Below are 16,349 nucleotides of genomic sequence, written 5' to 3'. Positions count from 1 at the left end.
TCTCACAAGCAGTTCTTGCTTGTTATTTAAATTTCTATGTAGCTCATGATTCTTAATTTGCATTAACTATTAATTAGTGTAACCTTCAATTAGTTGAAAAAAAGCTCTGACTATGATGACGACAACTGGATATCAACATTTTTTTCGAATGCTTACTAGATATCACCATTGAGATCGTGGAACTTTACTTTGCCCTGAAAGGAAGGATAGACTGAAAGGAAGGATGGACTGATTTGTAAAGACCATCACAATCCCCATCTCTTAACCACGACCTATTTGTAAAGACCATCACATGTGAATACTAATATAATCCTTTTTTGAGAGTCAATTATTTTATTATTATTTGCAAGCTTGTTTCAACAGAGATAAATATGGGATTGTATACAATGACAAATATAGGATTGTATATAATGAGACCATTTACCTTTGATATAAGGATGTCACAATTACTTATAACCATCCGATATAAAATCTATAACTTGGGTGTAAAGTTCAAGAAAATTTCTTTTGAACTTTGAGCTTGGTCAATGAAATAAATGCAGCCACCCAATTTCATATCCAATGGTCAAGATTAATTGTGATCAACTTGTATCAAAGATAAATGATTTTATTATATACATTCCCGATAAATATTACTCCAGTTGCTTTGAGAAAAGAGTACCAAAATGCCAATGCTTTAAGAGTACGCCCCTATGAGCACCAAAAGAATCATATAACGGAAAGTATACCATACACCACTGGCCTATGGGTTGGATACACAACATGGAATCTACCATCTATTTGTGATGATGAATGGTGGAGATTAATCATAGTTCCAAAGGCAGATATTCGTCATGTGCAGTTGAACTCCACCGACCTGATTGTCATGGGAAATCAAAGTTGTGTCATACATACACCATACACCACTGGAGCATAGTAGACTCTGCCATCTGCCTCTTGCGGTTCAGGTTTGATAGGCTCACACATTGAGAAGTGGAGAGCCCAAAACTCCGACCAAGTGAAAGGAATGTGACTGGTGAATAGTTATTCATCGAATTAGAAAAAGCGAATTATCTCCCAAAGGCCCATCTTTCAACTAAATTGACTATCTATTCCCTCTTTTATTCTTCTTTTTCTTTTTCTTTTTCTTTTTCTTTTTCTTTTTCTTTTTCTCTTTTTCATTCCTCTCCCTCTCTCTCTCTTTTGTTCCATACAAACACCTATAACATCTGCATGTGCCACCAAGGGCTTTCCTGCTTGGAATATTAGCAGTTTAGTGGTTGGAGCTCAAAAAGAAAGAAAGGGCAGGAAGGCTATTAACTTGATCCGTATTATATGTATATCTTTCTCATTGAGAGAGAAGAAAATAGGTGGGTCTAGTTGTCTCATGACTGGTGAGGAAATATCAGACCTGAGCTTTATCACATTTATCTCATTTAATGACAGTGTCCACTTATAGTCTAGATCCCCGTACATAAGATTTATTTAGGAGTTTCATCCTTAGATGTTCTCCTCCGCACAAATACATTACAGAGAGAGAGAGAGAGAGAGAGAGAGAGAGAGAGAGAGAGAGAGAGAGAGAGAGTGAATAGAAATAATGAGTACAATTCTGCATTTGGAAATATGTAAGCATTACATGATTAGTATTGAGACTAAAAAGAACATATCTATACAGTTATGTTACAGCTAAAGAAGAGCAAGTTACCTCATGGCATCACGTACAAGATAAATTAACAATCTAGAATCCATATTCCAGAGGGGCCAAGGATCCTGGCACAAAAAAGTCATAATAAATTGAAGTACACTATTTGAAGTTGCGTCTTCTTTCAAGAATATACAATGGTACGAATTCATTTGACAAGTAAATTAATAGTGGAATCCATACATTGAACACACACCATCTGAATAGATGGCCATGACTGAGGTTGTTTGTGAAAAGCTGAAACATACTCCCTCCATAATCTCCACTTCTAAATATTGTAAAAAAGGAACTAAAGAAAAACCATACGAATAAGAACTCTGAAAGAAAAACAATTTGAATAACTGAGAGATGGCTGGTCTCGATATACTAAATGCAAAGGCAATAATACAATGAAAAAAATAACAAACCAAAAATTTATCTGAAGAGTCAAGATAAGAGTAAAAAACGTACAAAAGCGTGTGCATGCACACACAAAGATTCTCTACCAATGAAGAGATTCTAGGTTTTCTCTTCAGCGATCATGAGCTCAGTCTCCATATGCTGGAAGTAATTGTTAACGTGAAGATACGAACCACTACATTCCAGCATGAAGAAGTGTCTCAATCACCAGAAATCATAAATGCTGTAACCATGATTTTTTAAGCAAACTCTATGTTTCTAAAGGAAAACGTTTTGATAGGGCTGCAGCCCTATCAAAATAAGTAAAGCCTCACTTCAAAACTCACCAAAAATTGTAGGTCCGTTCTCGGAAAACCTTCAACTTAATCATCTTGGCCTTGACCATTATGATTGTGAAAAAAAATTAGGACTTCATGTCCTAAAAAGTGTATATTGTAATACATTATCTAGAGCATCCATTTCGCCCCAAAAATAAGCGTTCACGGATCCGCAAGATCTGTACTATTTTTTGAGCTTCAAATTTCATAGTCATTGTTGGAAGTTGATTTTAGAGCCATCACGGAGATTTCCGATGCCAAAAGTGCTTTCAGGACTATGGTTCAAGGTGAGGCTTTACTTTGTTTTCATAAAGCCTAGGCCTTACAGAAATTGTATCCTTTTAATAAATATACAATTTAGAGGATTCATTTTCCAAGAGTAACAAGTTTTTCAATATTTTGTAAATTTTTGGTGGCATTTGACTCATCATATAAGATAAATGTTAAGTTTTTTTTAACAGATGGGGACACTTGAGTCACTCCTAGAAAAAACAGCATAATCTTAGTTTCCCTCTAACCAATACAATCTGGTGACATTGTACCTCATTTAAGTAACACAATATGATATGATATTGATGCTCGGACTCAGCTAACTGGAATGCTGAAATGAAGAGTTATAAATAGAAAAGTCACTATTGTGAGAAAATTGTGAAGTTGTAATGATATTATATCAGGCGCTGAAGTTGTAATGATGTTTAAGATGGAAACATAAATTATGCATAAAATTCATACACTACGTATGGCATTCAATATGCTATTGCATTTTACACCTTTGAATAAATAATTTGTGTTCAATAGTTTACCAAATTTTCTCACTAATCAAGCTGATGGAAGAATTTCCAGAGCAACTTCCTTAAGTGATGGCATCACTTCCTGTTGATGCACACATATGTGCTTATTATCCACTTTTCTCAGCACCATCCAAGGGCCTGGATAACACCTATATAGCAGTCCAATCGTCATTTCCAAAAGTGCAATTTGAAAGGGGAAATATGTAAGCAGCTCTGGTTTATAATGTGTGGGTGCATGTGATGTGAGAGAGGGAGGGAGAGAAGCAACTGTTTCATTACAAACAAATGTACTCGGGGCACTACAAAGATGGCAAGAATATGAAAGAAGATGAATCCATGTTCATATTATCAACAGAACTAGTTGTGAACTCTCATTCTCTCTCTCTCTCTCTCTTCCCTTGTGTGTACACGTGTAGATGACTGTTGTGGTGTGTATGTTGCAGAATGAAAGGTTGCTGGAAGTGGAAATTCACAGGGGAGCGAGAGAGAGAGAGAGAGAGAGAGGCAACATCCATGCCACTATTGCCTCACCTGCCATCAATCTACTGTGTGGTAGGGGTTGATGAGAATGTGATGGAGAAACATGGCGAGATTTGATATTTATAGAAAACGGTATATTTTCCATTTCTTAAACATTTAGGATGATTTTATCATTTTTTGTAGGCATTGCTACTTGAGTAAACCTTTTGAAGTGCAAGTCACATAATTATTTCCAAATAAAATTCCCTTCATATTAAAACATGAGTATTGCCATCATTTAAACAATGGAACATAAAACAAGAAACTTAACAAACTTACCTAAACAGCATGCCACCATTGCGACCTTTAAAATTGTGGATGTAATAGACAGTCTCAAGCTTGGGCAAGAAGGTCTTCGAAAGCTTTGCAAGCTTCGGATAGAAGAAAGGTGGATAATCTTCACCAAATCAAGGAATGGCTAAAGCTCAATAATCAAACTATAAAGATGACCTTGAGTGAATAACTTAGATCCGGAAGCTGGCAAATGAAAATCTATGGTGTGAATTAAGATATAATGGAAAGACCATAACAGTGTACCATTGTGGTTTACAAGCATGAAAAGTATCTTTTGTAAAATCCTTGCAACCTATCTTAAGCCAATGAAGACTGACATGGAAATGCAATATATAAAAGGGATACATCCACTTCTTATCCGATCAAGTTCTCCATTAAATATAATCAATTTTCTGTCTGTGTTCACAACAGCTTCATTGTACAGTTCTTCCACCACAAGCATCTCTGATCAAGGGTTAAACTCAGGTCAATACCACACTAAAAAGGGTTGGATATCAGTCGAGGGATGAGACTTGTCAAAAAGTGAAAACAAGTAAGGAAAAAGTCAATTCATGAATTGAGAAATCAGGAAAGTACCATTGACATTAAAATAAGGATAGGCAACCAAGAATATTTCATCTTCAGGCTTTACACGGTCATCCATTTTGACCTTTGTACTAAAACCAAAATCTTCAAATAATGATGGTTTCGTTAAGTAGTCCAACTTGAAAGATGCTCCTTCAAAGGCTGATTTTCTTGCAAATGTGACTTCATTCGCTTCAGGGAAGAACTGTCAATATAACAGTCAATGTAAATAAGTAGCTGGTAAAGTAATTGAACAAAAACATCACTGCTATAAAAATTTGTGCGAAATAGAAAATCACAAGAAAATGAAATGAAACAAAAAGGAAAATATAAAGGAAATCTAAAATACATGCAGCAGATACCACTTAAGATGTTTATCCTACATTCTATTACAAATGACAAAATTCTATCCCCCTAAATAACCCTTTCCACGTAGCATGTTGGGTACTTTGGATTATTTTTCTTCTTTCTGAAATAGGTAAATGAAGAGAGCCTTATTACATGCAAAATGGCAAAAGCCTTCATACATGCAAAATAAAAGAGTCTTCGTATAAGCAAAAGAAGAAATATTCCCTAAATGTCCCTGAATGTTTTGTAACAAAGATGTTTGACAGCCATATTTTTCAAAGGCATATGATAACCATCCTATACTTGTTATGCATAAGTTATCATCCCTCTTCTTTCTCAATCTTAGCATGGTATCAAAGCAGAGCGTGAAACCCTAGGATATCCAAGATTTATGGTGAGCCTGGAATCATGATTTTTCTTCCTTTTTGGGCTTGAAAATGGTGTATAGGAAAATCATCTTGCTTTTCTTTTACCAACAAGTAACTTTTATCCTAAACTCTTTTCATTTCCAGCAAAAACCCCAGCCTCGTATCGTTTTTTGCCTTACCTCACACAAAAATCGCACCAATATATTCCATATCCTTCGTACGCAATTCCGGAAATTATATTCAACACCTTTCCCACCCAAACAAACAAAAAAAGGGGATCTTTGCAGGCTTTGAAACTAATGAAATAGAATCTTGAGGAAAGGCTTAGGGTTTCGAGTTAGAGAGAGAAAAACAATGTCATAAATCAAGTAGAACATTTCCTTGGGAAGCAGTCAACCTGACCACCCAGGATTGATGATCTTTACAGTTAAGCTAGATGGGACAAACTACTTAGAATAGTCCCAATCTTCCAAGATGTCCATAGGAAAATTGGGTATATCACAAGAAAGGTGAAAGATCCTCCTAAAGATGATCCATCCCATGATGAATGGGAAAGTGAGAATTTGACAGTAATGGCATGGCTTCTTCATTAAATGCAGCCACTTATTAGTAGGGGATTGTTGTTCTTAGAACTGCAGAAGATATATTGGAGGCAATAGCAAAGACATACTCGCAACGAGATGATATGGCTAGAATTTACCAATTGTATTGCAAGATATCAAGTTTGCAACAAGGGGAAATGACTATGGAAGAATACTTTGGGATGCTAAGGCGTACATGGGAAGAACTAGATCACTATCAGCCTATTAATCTCACTGTTTATGACATTAAGCAGTAGGCAGAGCAACGACAAATCTTTGAGTTCTTAGCAGTCCTTCATCCTGACTTTGAACTTTAGAGAGTACAAGCTCTAGGAAAGGAAAAATTGCCCTCTCTTGAAACAATACATAATTATGTAAAAGGGGGACCAATAGAAAGGCTATTGCAGAGGGACAAAGCTCAAGTATCCACCTTGAATGATCAGCCTTTGCAACAAGTTTTCAAGCAAGGAAAAGTGGGTATGAAAGGACAAAATCATGCCCAACTTTCTCTCACTGAAATGGAGAAACTCAGATACTCCCGATGTGGGAAGAGGAGACACACCCAATAGCACTATTGGGACTCACATCCAAACTCAAGACTGAAGTCAAGGAATGCAAATCATTTTCTTAAGTGAGGGGAGGAAACTTTAGCCACACAAGCCAATGTATTCTACCCAAGAGGTCAGGCCATCAAAGATTTACAGCATCAGTTGACTGCTCTTACGGGTTTGCTCAGCTCTAAAACACCGGTAGAGTATGCATCTGCAAACCATGCCTCCAAAATTGGTACATATTGGGTCTCCAAAGGTGCATGGATTCTTGCTCAATGTGCATCATTACCACATGGAGATTTTCGTATTGGGCATGAGGCCCATAATAGTTATTGCAGGTTTCCTTAATAGGTGTCATGCCCAAAATAGTCACTATACTCTCCCCCTCAAGCTGGAGCATAAATATCATAGATTCCCAGCTTCCTCAAAGTATCTTTTAGTCAAACTTAATTAGAAGCCTTGATAAGACTCTCTGCCAACTGATTCTCAGAACGAACAAATGGAGTACATATTGTCTTTGAAACAACCTTTTCTATGATCAAGTGACAGTCGACCTCACTATGCTCGGTTCTTTCATGAAATATAGGGCTTGAGGCAATATAAATTGCGGCTTGATTACTACAATGTAAAGGAATAAGAGCTAATACATTAACACCTATATCTTGAAGAAGAGAATAAAGCCAAATTATTTTACATGTAGCAGTTTCCATTGCTCGATACTCGGCTTATGTTTATGATCGAATTACAACACTCTGCTTCTCACTCTTCTAGGTGTCTAGATTACCACCCACTGTCATAAAGTAGCCACTAGTAGATCATCGATCAAGAGAACACCCGGCCCAATCTCCATCACAGAAACCTTATATATCTAGGTGAACATGACTGGTATAAAGTAGCCCTATCCATAGAGCAGATTATAAATATCATAATACACTATAATCAACCTCCAAGTGTGGGGGCATGGTACGTGCATAAACGGACTCACCACGATTATAGCATGCAATGCCTAGTCGTGTGACAGTCAAATAAATAACTCTACCCATGAATATTTGATGTACACCATGGTTACTCAGAGACTCTTATTGCATACAGTTTGTTATTAACCTCTATGGAAGATTATGCTAGTTTGGCTCCCAGCCTTTCGGCATCATTGAGGAGATCACGAGTATAGACAAAAATAATCCATGTTTAGACCTTGCCACATCTACTCCAAAGAAGTGACTAAGAGTCTCGATGTCAAGAAACTCCCCAAGACATAGTTGCTGGAACTGTGTAGAAAACGTCACGGACCTGCTCTGAAACCTTGATCCCACTATTCCAACTAGGGATTTTGGATGGAACGCAGATCCCTATATTGTGATCCTCATTTCTAGTGGGTTTGAACCACATTCTCAAGTGCATGATGTAGTCAATATGATGTTTCCTCTATTCGACAATGATTCATGTGCACTGATTCAAGTTTGTGCCCAATGGTACTATGAACCCACGCATCATTCGTGGTCCTTTATAAATTACCATTGCGATTCCTTCCTCATGGAATTGCGCTTCCCTGTGACAAGGATCCCGCTCCCTTGATATAGGATTGTATGGATGACGATCCTAACCACAACGGGCTTCCAACAATCCATGGTTTTGCAGATCCAAGCCAGCTCCCACTCCCGGGAACCCACACTCGACAACTATTCCCAAAGAAATCTTTCATTTTTTGAGTTTTGTGATTATTATTTCCTATGAGCGCAATATTATCCACGTACACTATCAATATTGTGGTAGAAAAAAGAATCTCTTTTAACAAATATAGAATGATAAAAAACACTTCTCTGAAATCTGAACTGGCATATTGCCATAGGAAATTTTTTGATCCGAAACCAAGGTCACTGTTTCAGTCCATACATAGCTTTCCTTAACTTGCAAACCTTCCCTTTCTTCCCCTGAGGATAAAACCGATATGTTAATGCCATATACACTTCCTCTTGTCGATCTCCATGGATAAAGGCATTCTTCACGTCTAATTGGTAGAGTGGCCATTTTTTGTTTACCGCAACAAATAAAAGTGCCTGTACTGATTTCAATTTTGCTATAGGAGCAAAAATCTCCTTATAGTCAATTGTCAACCACATATAACATTCTAAATCCCTTAACTACCATACAAGCTTTGTATTTCACAATTGAACCATTTGGTTTGTGCTTCAAGGTGTACAGCCACCTGCATCCTACCACATGCTATCCTTTGGCCGAGCAATTACATCTCAAGTTCATTGTTTCTTTAAGGTAATCATTTTCTCAATCATGGCTGCTTTCCATTGTGGATGAACCAATGCATCTGCAACTTTGGTGGAAATACGAACAGAGAAAATAAAGCAAAGATATGCATGAAAGGAGGGTGAAACTGAAGCACAAGAAACAAACTTATGGATTGGATGAGTACACGTCCTTTTTTCTCTTCTTACGATAATAGGTACAGTAATAGGTAAATCGAGTTGAGAAGGTATAGGGGTAGAAAGACAAGAAGTAGCTGACGAGTAAACATGGTGGGATTGATCGTTTACATCAGACTTTCCCTTGTTCCTTTTTTGTGTGTATACGTTCAACTATTTCTTAGTAGATTCCACCGGTTTCTTGGTTGGATTACTGGAACTATTTGTGATCATTAGAAGAGTGAATAGAATTGTTAGGTGGCACAGTGGATATCGAATCACTTTGAGAAGGAAAATAAGACATATTCTCAAATAAGGTAACATCTTTTGAGACATGTTCCATTTAGTTACTAGACAATAGCATTTCTATCCTTTCTGAGTTCGAGTATCCTAATAACACGCATGCAGTAGATTAAGGTCCTAATTTATTCCTAGTTTGTCCAAGAGTATGCACAAAATAGACACAACCAAAGGTTTTTGCAGGAAGAGAAAACAAAGGAAGTACATGGTGGAGAAGTTTGCAAGGGTCAGAACCATCGAGAACAGATGTAGGCATCCTATTCATCATATAGGCAACAGTAAGAACTGCTTCATCCCAATATCTCTTAAGAACCTTGATTCTTATTAAGATGGCTCTTATAGCTTCTAACAAGCATCTATTTTTCCATTATGCCACACCATTTGGTTGTGGTGTATGGGAATATGATGTTTAAGTTTCAATACCATGAAAGAAGCGGCCACGTGGAATTCCAGAGACTAAAATAATAAAATTTCCATGTTTCTTCTATTAATATATCTGAATTCCACTTACAAGTGCCACAAAACAATGTTGTAAATAAGAAACAAACGGAATACAACCTAAGATCTTTCTTTTTACTGCCAAATAAATATGACTCAATCTCGAGGCTGAACACAAGCTTTTACTATGAATTCTAAACCATATAATATTCCTGGAAATTGAAACAAATTGAGCAAAACTAACTAAAAACAGTAGGAAAGACTTTATTGATTTTGCCTAGGGTCCCCCTTAGGACTTGGCACACCACAAACCCGATTACTTGACCGATGCCACACACTCTGACCTTATTAGCCCTGCTGAATTCTCTGAGTTGGGAAGCTCCTTAGGCAATACTTTTTCAGATCTAGGGCTTGAGAGCATATAAAAGAATAGGGCTTCTCTAGACCCTTTTTGGACCTTTCTGGGGTATGCTACAAGTGGCACCTCTCTTGGTCTATTACGGTTGGGCGTGCCCCTCTATATTATTTGTGGGCCACTTGCCACCCAAGTTTCCTATGGAGGTGCATGCCACCCCTTAGAGACTAGAGAGGAAAGAGAGAGACAGGGAGAGAATGGCACGGAGGAGAGAGAGGCTAGAAATGCATATGGTAGAATGAGGGGGGCGGTACCCTTTATTTATAGCCTTCAACAAGGTCTAGGTATGCCTATTTGATTTAGAATTCATCTTAGCCATATGAATCCTAGGTAATCAATGAGGTGAGAAAGAAACAAATCTGAGTCATCCATCACATGAATCAGCAATCATAATTTAGGGAGGAATTTAAGATTTGCTTCTTCCCCGGAGAAAGACGATCAAACAATTCCAAATCATGGTCCTTGTGGATCGGATCATTCGTATCCGCATAGGATACAAAACGAAACTCCAGATATTTGATATCTTTCGCTTTGAATGAGATCTCAATTCCAACTATTGTTTCATTAGATATCTTACAACTTGAATCCCTCTTTTTTCCGATCCGGTTCCTCCACCACCGCGAACCCCAGTTAGATTCAGCCATGATACACTGTTTAGTTATTGGGAGAAGCCAAGTACTCTCTTTCGGATCCATGAAACAACTCTCAGAGATCTTTTCCTTTTTGGAAGATACAAGAGCGAAACAATCAACCTATTGATATTGGAAGACAAAAACCTTATCCCTTGAACCTTTGATCCATATCCACTTCAACATGGGATAAGACCAATCAAAATACATCTTCTATTTTGACTAGGACTTCCTTTTCTCTCTCAAAAGATTGTAGGAATTCAGAGTCAAAAAGATTTGGTCAAAACCAAAGATTGAAACAATGTTTTCCAAACACAAAATATTCTCTACTCCCACAAAATACGGTCACTAAATCTTTTTCAAAGACCTCACAAGATTTTCTTCCAAAAAATAAACTTGTTTTATTTTAATAGAAAATCAAGAAGAGAGGAAGGGGGGCATCCTGCCACTTATGTGATGTGTGTGCCCTATGGGCCCCTTTCCTACGCATGTGGGGGTGGTGCATGTATGGGGTTGGATCCGAAAAGCCCCCCACATTTTCTCTTACCCTTCCATGATTCCCAGAAACGCCTTGTAAGGGGTTTTCACTGCTGAATATAATTTAAAAAATTTTAAAAACATTTCTAAGCTAAAAGAAAATTTGTAAAAGCTGGTATCAATGGGTCAAAAAAAGTGACTATTAATGCATTCCAACCAACCTAATAATCGCAATCCTCGACTATCTTCTCAAACCAATTCTACGAGACCCATGACCCACAATCTCATGCATGGGCGTATGATTGGCTTGTCAAAGCTAGCCAATAAATAGTGAAAGCATGGTCACAAAATGTGGACTACAGGTCCCCCACGCTTGCCCCCAAAGAGCAAGTCACATGCATATATCACTATAGGTATAAGGGGAACTTTCTTTGTGCACATGTACAGAGATCCCCATGCAGGGTTGCTTCGTGGCATATGCGAATGCATATGCGAAAGGGAAGGCATAATTGAAGATGTAAAAAAATTTAATAGCTTCCACAAAGTACAAACTTACATTTACACAAAAAAAAAACCTTGTTTAAGATGTACCTCTTGAAAAGGAAGTGAGATTTTTTTCTTTTTCTTTTTCTTTTTTTAAGTAAGGAAAATTTTAAATAATATTCAGCAATGAAGACAATTGATATTCACAATAGAAATACAAGCTGGAAATTCACTGATTTGGCAGCTCTAGGCACTTAGATATAGAGCCATGTAGCTGTCATTTGCAAACAAGTAGAAACTAAATACATGTCATCTTTCTTTTAATAGGTAAATGTAAATATTTGGAGGCTAAGTCACATGCCAGTTTTCATTAAGTATATGTCAGTAAATCTAAACAATGCTCTGGATATTTTCATGAAAGGATTAGCATAGCATTGATATTACTACACCTCAATGTTCAATGGTTTGAACCACCTATTTAATATGTTTCTGTCGAACAACCAGATCACTTCGTGGATGCCATAATCCATTTTAAATAAGATGTGCTTGGAAGCATCATTGTGAAGCCTATCCTAATCCTAACCCAGTTATCCTTCCTTACGATGACAATATATTGATAAGATTGAAATCCTTAAAAAAACTGTCCAACATATTTGTCTTCGAGTGTCTGGCACCAAAAGTCAAGATGATGGACATGTGTCATTCAGCTAATTTTGGAGTCCCTTGTTTTGTTCAAGGTTAACATAATGATTAACTGCTAATGTTGTTCAACCATCAGTTGGGGGAGTGGGGGGAGGGCATTGTGGTCATGTTAGACGAATATCAAGGCCAATATGGAGGAAAAACTAAGGCTACCAACCAACATGGTACATGAGCAAAAGAAATTGACGATGACACCGTTTTAATGGTAATTAGGGAATGACTGTCATGCGTTAGAAGTCATTTAGCTAAAGCAAGTGAGGACATGTTTTCATTGTAAAAACATACACACACACACAGATTTTTCAACCATGAGCATTTGATAGTCTAAGACTAAATTTCAAAAAATGATATAGTTGATATGCTTAAAGATTAATTGGTCAGATAAGATAAAAATCAACCAAAACATAGGGAAAGTTCTATACAACTGCTTTGTCTGCAAATCAAAGTACAAGAATAGTTGTTAGTTGTAGGGAACAGCAAAAGAGCCACCTCCTACTCAACATGTGTATTCCTTGCATCTTTTGAGTCGAATCTCTTCTTGCTAGAATGTTTTTGGATAGTTCTATGGTATATCATGTCACTCAAATATATATGAACTAACATTCTATTTTTAGTTGACTTATTTCAGATGCATTCACTTTTTGCCTTTTCCTTATTTACAAAGATCCATACATGCACAAATCCTTTCTTTTATGCATCCCAGTAACTCCATCATGTCCCTAGTTACCCATACTCACTGACCATTGTGCTCATCTCTCAAGGAACGTGAAAGAAACTCACAATACAAAAATGTCAACTAACCAATGATATCAACTAAACAGAACCACACTAGTCCGCAAGTCAGATTTCCAACTCCTAGAGTGTAGTTCAGTAACCATGATGAAGATACAAAACCATGGTAGGTCATTAATGTCCAATGAGGAAAAGCCAAAACTAAACGTAATTGCAGAATGAATAGAATTAATAGGAAAGTATTTTTATTGTCAATTTAAATCATTTCTTTAAATTATAAGTTCCTCTAGCATATCTCAACAAGGTTAACACTAAACAATATTGTACGTAAGAAATGTAAACAAGATATTCCAATTTTAACACACATTCCACATTTCATAGGGTTTCCAAGTCATTCGGATAATCTTCCTTGGCACAAATGTAAGTATCACTATAAAGGATTCTGGAACAAGAGGGAAATTTTTTTAAAAAATCACATACTATTCTGGTGCGAGTCACTTTCTCAGCCTTTAGAAAGCGATCACAATATTGTCGTATTAACTGCATAGAGTCTGTCATCTCATTTCCTCCCTCACCATCACCTGCCATCAATGCTGATTATCACACTAGATGCTCACTAGTGTATTGTCCAATTTCATTCTGAAAATAAGAGAATGTAAAAGAAAGCACCTGGCACAGATGCAAGTCCAGCAGTTGGAAATTCAATTTCCTGTAGCAAATATGTCATTCCAATGTCACATAAATTCATAAGTCTCATGGTCAAAGATGCACTTCCATTGCCCACCATATGTATAGCTACAAACTATTTACCAACAAATGCTTTTGATCCTTGAAAGCCATTTCGGTTGCTGTTTTCACCTGTGGATTGTTATTGGAAGTAAGATTGCTTTCTGTGTATCGATTGCAGACAGGAAGCACTTCAAATAAAGTAACATGAACCAAAAAATGCCACACAAAGCTTTTTACTAGGGTTAACCAGCGGGGCATAGAGCAGTGGTTAATAATATAAATCCTTACTTGCGCTGATTTATCAGATACAAGTAATTTAATTAACTAATTTTTTATTGCTTTCTCTGCCTTTATGAAGTTAATGCACATAATAGTTATTAAATAATCAATTTCAAAGAAAAGGGTATTCATGTGGCTGAGCAGGAGAGGTCCCCCTTATGCATGTGAACATATGTTGCTCAAATTCAAGCAGTTTTTAAATTTCAAAAGATGACCCATATTTCCATGAAATACAAAACACACTCATCTTTTGCTGATTATCAGAAATACCACACTTTTATATAAACACAGGTACATTAAACCGAAAGTCTTCACAGGCCTAACTAGTCATGATCATTTGAGCATGGATATTTCTATTTTCTATATAACTTTTAGAATTTCAACGATGTTCAAACCTTGAAATAACTAAAGCACCCAATGTTGAACCCGACATTTTTCAACATTTCAAAATACCCAACATTTCAATATGTAAGACTTCCATTTTGTGCGAACCCATATTTAGGACCAAATCATGAGTCATCTGAAAATCAGTAGGCGACTAAATACATGAGATGGTTACTTGTTCAATGAGCTCTGTGTAATCCACTGGAAACTGTATATCAAGTTGAACAGGAATATTTGCATCTCCTCTAGAAACTGCATATGTTATTGAATTACAGAATGTAGATAGATCAAATCCAACAGATCTCCTCTGCTGCCCATCAATTTGGGTAACTTTCTGGGCCTTTAATATTGAACTTGAAAACTGCTCACACAGAACATAGAGAAATAAAAGAAATGCACCAAAAATTTCTAATCAAACGTAAACTGAACTTTGTAAGGATAGACATCATGTAAGGTTTAAAAATTTAGCAACTTTAACGGAAAATCAAGGGGTAATGACAACTAACAACTTATTCTTACAAAAATTCAGTAAACAACAAAGACACCTGTAATCACACTCACATTCAATTAGATATCCTTATCAATAACAAGTAACACTGCATGGATCATCAGTTTTATTCCCAAAAAAAATAAAAAGAAAAAATCATATGCACCGCATATAGAAAAATCGTCTCCATCGAAGACAACTGAATACCAATTTCTTTTAAGTCGATCTAGAATGCAGTAATGAGATACACAGGATTAAGACCAACACAATCTTCTGAGCATAATACCAAAGAGAATGTGGTTCTCTCTATTAACAAGCCATCAAGTTATTCGGTCTATGTACATGATCTTGGGTGAATGACTCCAATGATGTCAAAACAGTGTTGACGAGAAGAAATCAAGAAACTACAGGCCCTCCTGGATCCAAATGCAGAATCCTTAGCCTTCAACTAAACTGAGTCCACACCATGTTATAAAAAAATATAAAACATTTATCCTTCAACTAAATTGGGTCCACACAATGTTATAGAAGGATATAAAACATTTATAAACATAGAGTTTCCTTTGAGAAAGATATAGCTGTAAATCCTAGAATTCAATAATACTGCCAATCAACTTTTTTTTTTTTTTGTGAATTCATCCTCAAAATAGCACTATCCAAGACTTACTGTACGCAAAAGAAAAAAGAAAAAAAAAAACTCTATTATTTAGGATTTTGATCTCCTTTCGATCGAATTCTAAGCTGGTTTACTAACAAATTTTACTGATAATACAAACAGTAATCGTATTGTACAATTTGTTAAGGAAAAACATAATCTTAAATTAAAGTTTTTGTCTTTAAAAAATCTAAGATACTTTTGAGTAAATGAAAGAAAAACACTGAAAAGGAGATGGAAGGATTTCAAGAGAAATAAAATGTAATTCTCTAATCAAATAAATGGTGATGAGAAGTTAGCACTGCCAATAAATTACCCCATTATCGAGCGTGATTACAGTAAAATGCGGCCATCGGAAATCATCAAAGGACGTTAAAAAAAATCATCCAAATATAGAAATCAGAGAGAAATTTTTTAGCGAATGTGACGAGAATAGTTGCTCTAACCCTGAAAGCAGTGAATTGGCTGGCAAGCAACATTTCTTCTGTAATTTGAGTGACTTATCCTTACGAGGAGGAGAGACGCGAAATGCTTATATACGACGCCACTACGAAAGAGACTGTAGAATGAGACCGTTTACTTTTTACATAGGGAAGTAACGACCATTGGTAGCTCTCGGATGTAATAAAAGAGTAACGACCCTCCGACACCCGAGTCTACCAACAAAATAAAATAAGATGAGAATGTTTTTCCATTGAATTGAAAAAAACTTGTATTGTTTTTCTCAATGAATATTTTTTTCTTTGACATACAAACTGACCCCAAATAATATACAATCCCATTAAGAAGGTACCCCTTGATCATTTGTG

At 36.5% G+C, this 16,349-nt stretch overlaps 1 protein-coding gene across 50 annotated transcripts; it reads right to left on the bottom strand.

Annotated features, from left to right (window-relative positions):
* Nucleotides 1–658: 658 nt before the first annotated feature.
* LOC18443981 (LOW PSII ACCUMULATION protein (DUF1995)) lies at nucleotides 659–16,048 on the bottom strand. 50 transcript variants are annotated; one of them, XR_016051209.1, is made up of 14 exons: nucleotides 15,987–16,048; nucleotides 14,574–14,759; nucleotides 13,817–13,864; nucleotides 13,676–13,715; nucleotides 13,487–13,587; nucleotides 4,578–4,770; nucleotides 4,347–4,445; nucleotides 3,987–4,104; nucleotides 3,201–3,337; nucleotides 2,940–2,998; nucleotides 2,132–2,255; nucleotides 1,865–1,970; nucleotides 1,685–1,749; nucleotides 659–1,012 (listed from the first exon to the last, which is right to left on the bottom strand). XR_016051209.1 is itself a non-coding variant. In XM_088860805.1 (10 exons), the coding sequence occupies exons 3-9, from the start codon at nucleotides 13,844–13,846 to the stop codon at nucleotides 3,217–3,219; spliced, it is 702 nt and encodes a 233-aa protein (XP_088716931.1). In that variant the 5' UTR covers nucleotides 13,847–13,864; nucleotides 14,574–14,759; nucleotides 15,857–16,048; the 3' UTR covers nucleotides 1,571–2,255; nucleotides 3,201–3,216. The 50 variants fall into 50 exon arrangements, 10 of the variants coding, with proteins under 10 accessions (XP_088716931.1, XP_088716933.1, XP_088716928.1 ...); XR_002282565.2 differs by lacking the exon at nucleotides 2,132–2,255 and having other exon boundaries at nucleotides 1,878–1,998; XR_016051207.1 differs by lacking the exon at nucleotides 2,132–2,255.
* Between the last annotated feature and the right edge of the window lie 301 nt (nucleotides 16,049–16,349).

Source organism: Amborella trichopoda, chromosome 3 (assembly GCF_054954075.1).
Source record: "Amborella trichopoda isolate Santa Cruz 75 chromosome 3, AtrichopodaSantaCruz75HAP2 v2.0, whole genome shotgun sequence".
NCBI classification, from domain to species: domain Eukaryota; kingdom Viridiplantae; phylum Streptophyta; class Magnoliopsida; order Amborellales; family Amborellaceae; genus Amborella; species Amborella trichopoda.
The sequence above is the reverse complement of the archived record's forward strand: the minus strand, read 5'-3'. Positions and strand labels throughout refer to the sequence as shown.

Excerpts from the sequence above, each read along its gene's own strand:
- LOC18443981 (XM_088860802.1), bottom strand. The coding sequence starts at position 16,019 with ATGTTGCTTGCCAGCCAATTCACTGCTTTCAGG. Across the intron at positions 4,446-4,577 it reads TCCTTATTTTAATGTCAATG|AGATGCTTGTGGTGGAAGAA; the intron begins GTACTTTCCTGA and ends ACCCTTGATCAG. Across the intron at positions 4,105-4,346 it reads TGATCGGATAAGAAGTGGAT|ATTATCCACCTTTCTTCTAT; the intron begins GTATCCCTTTTA and ends GATTTGGTGAAG.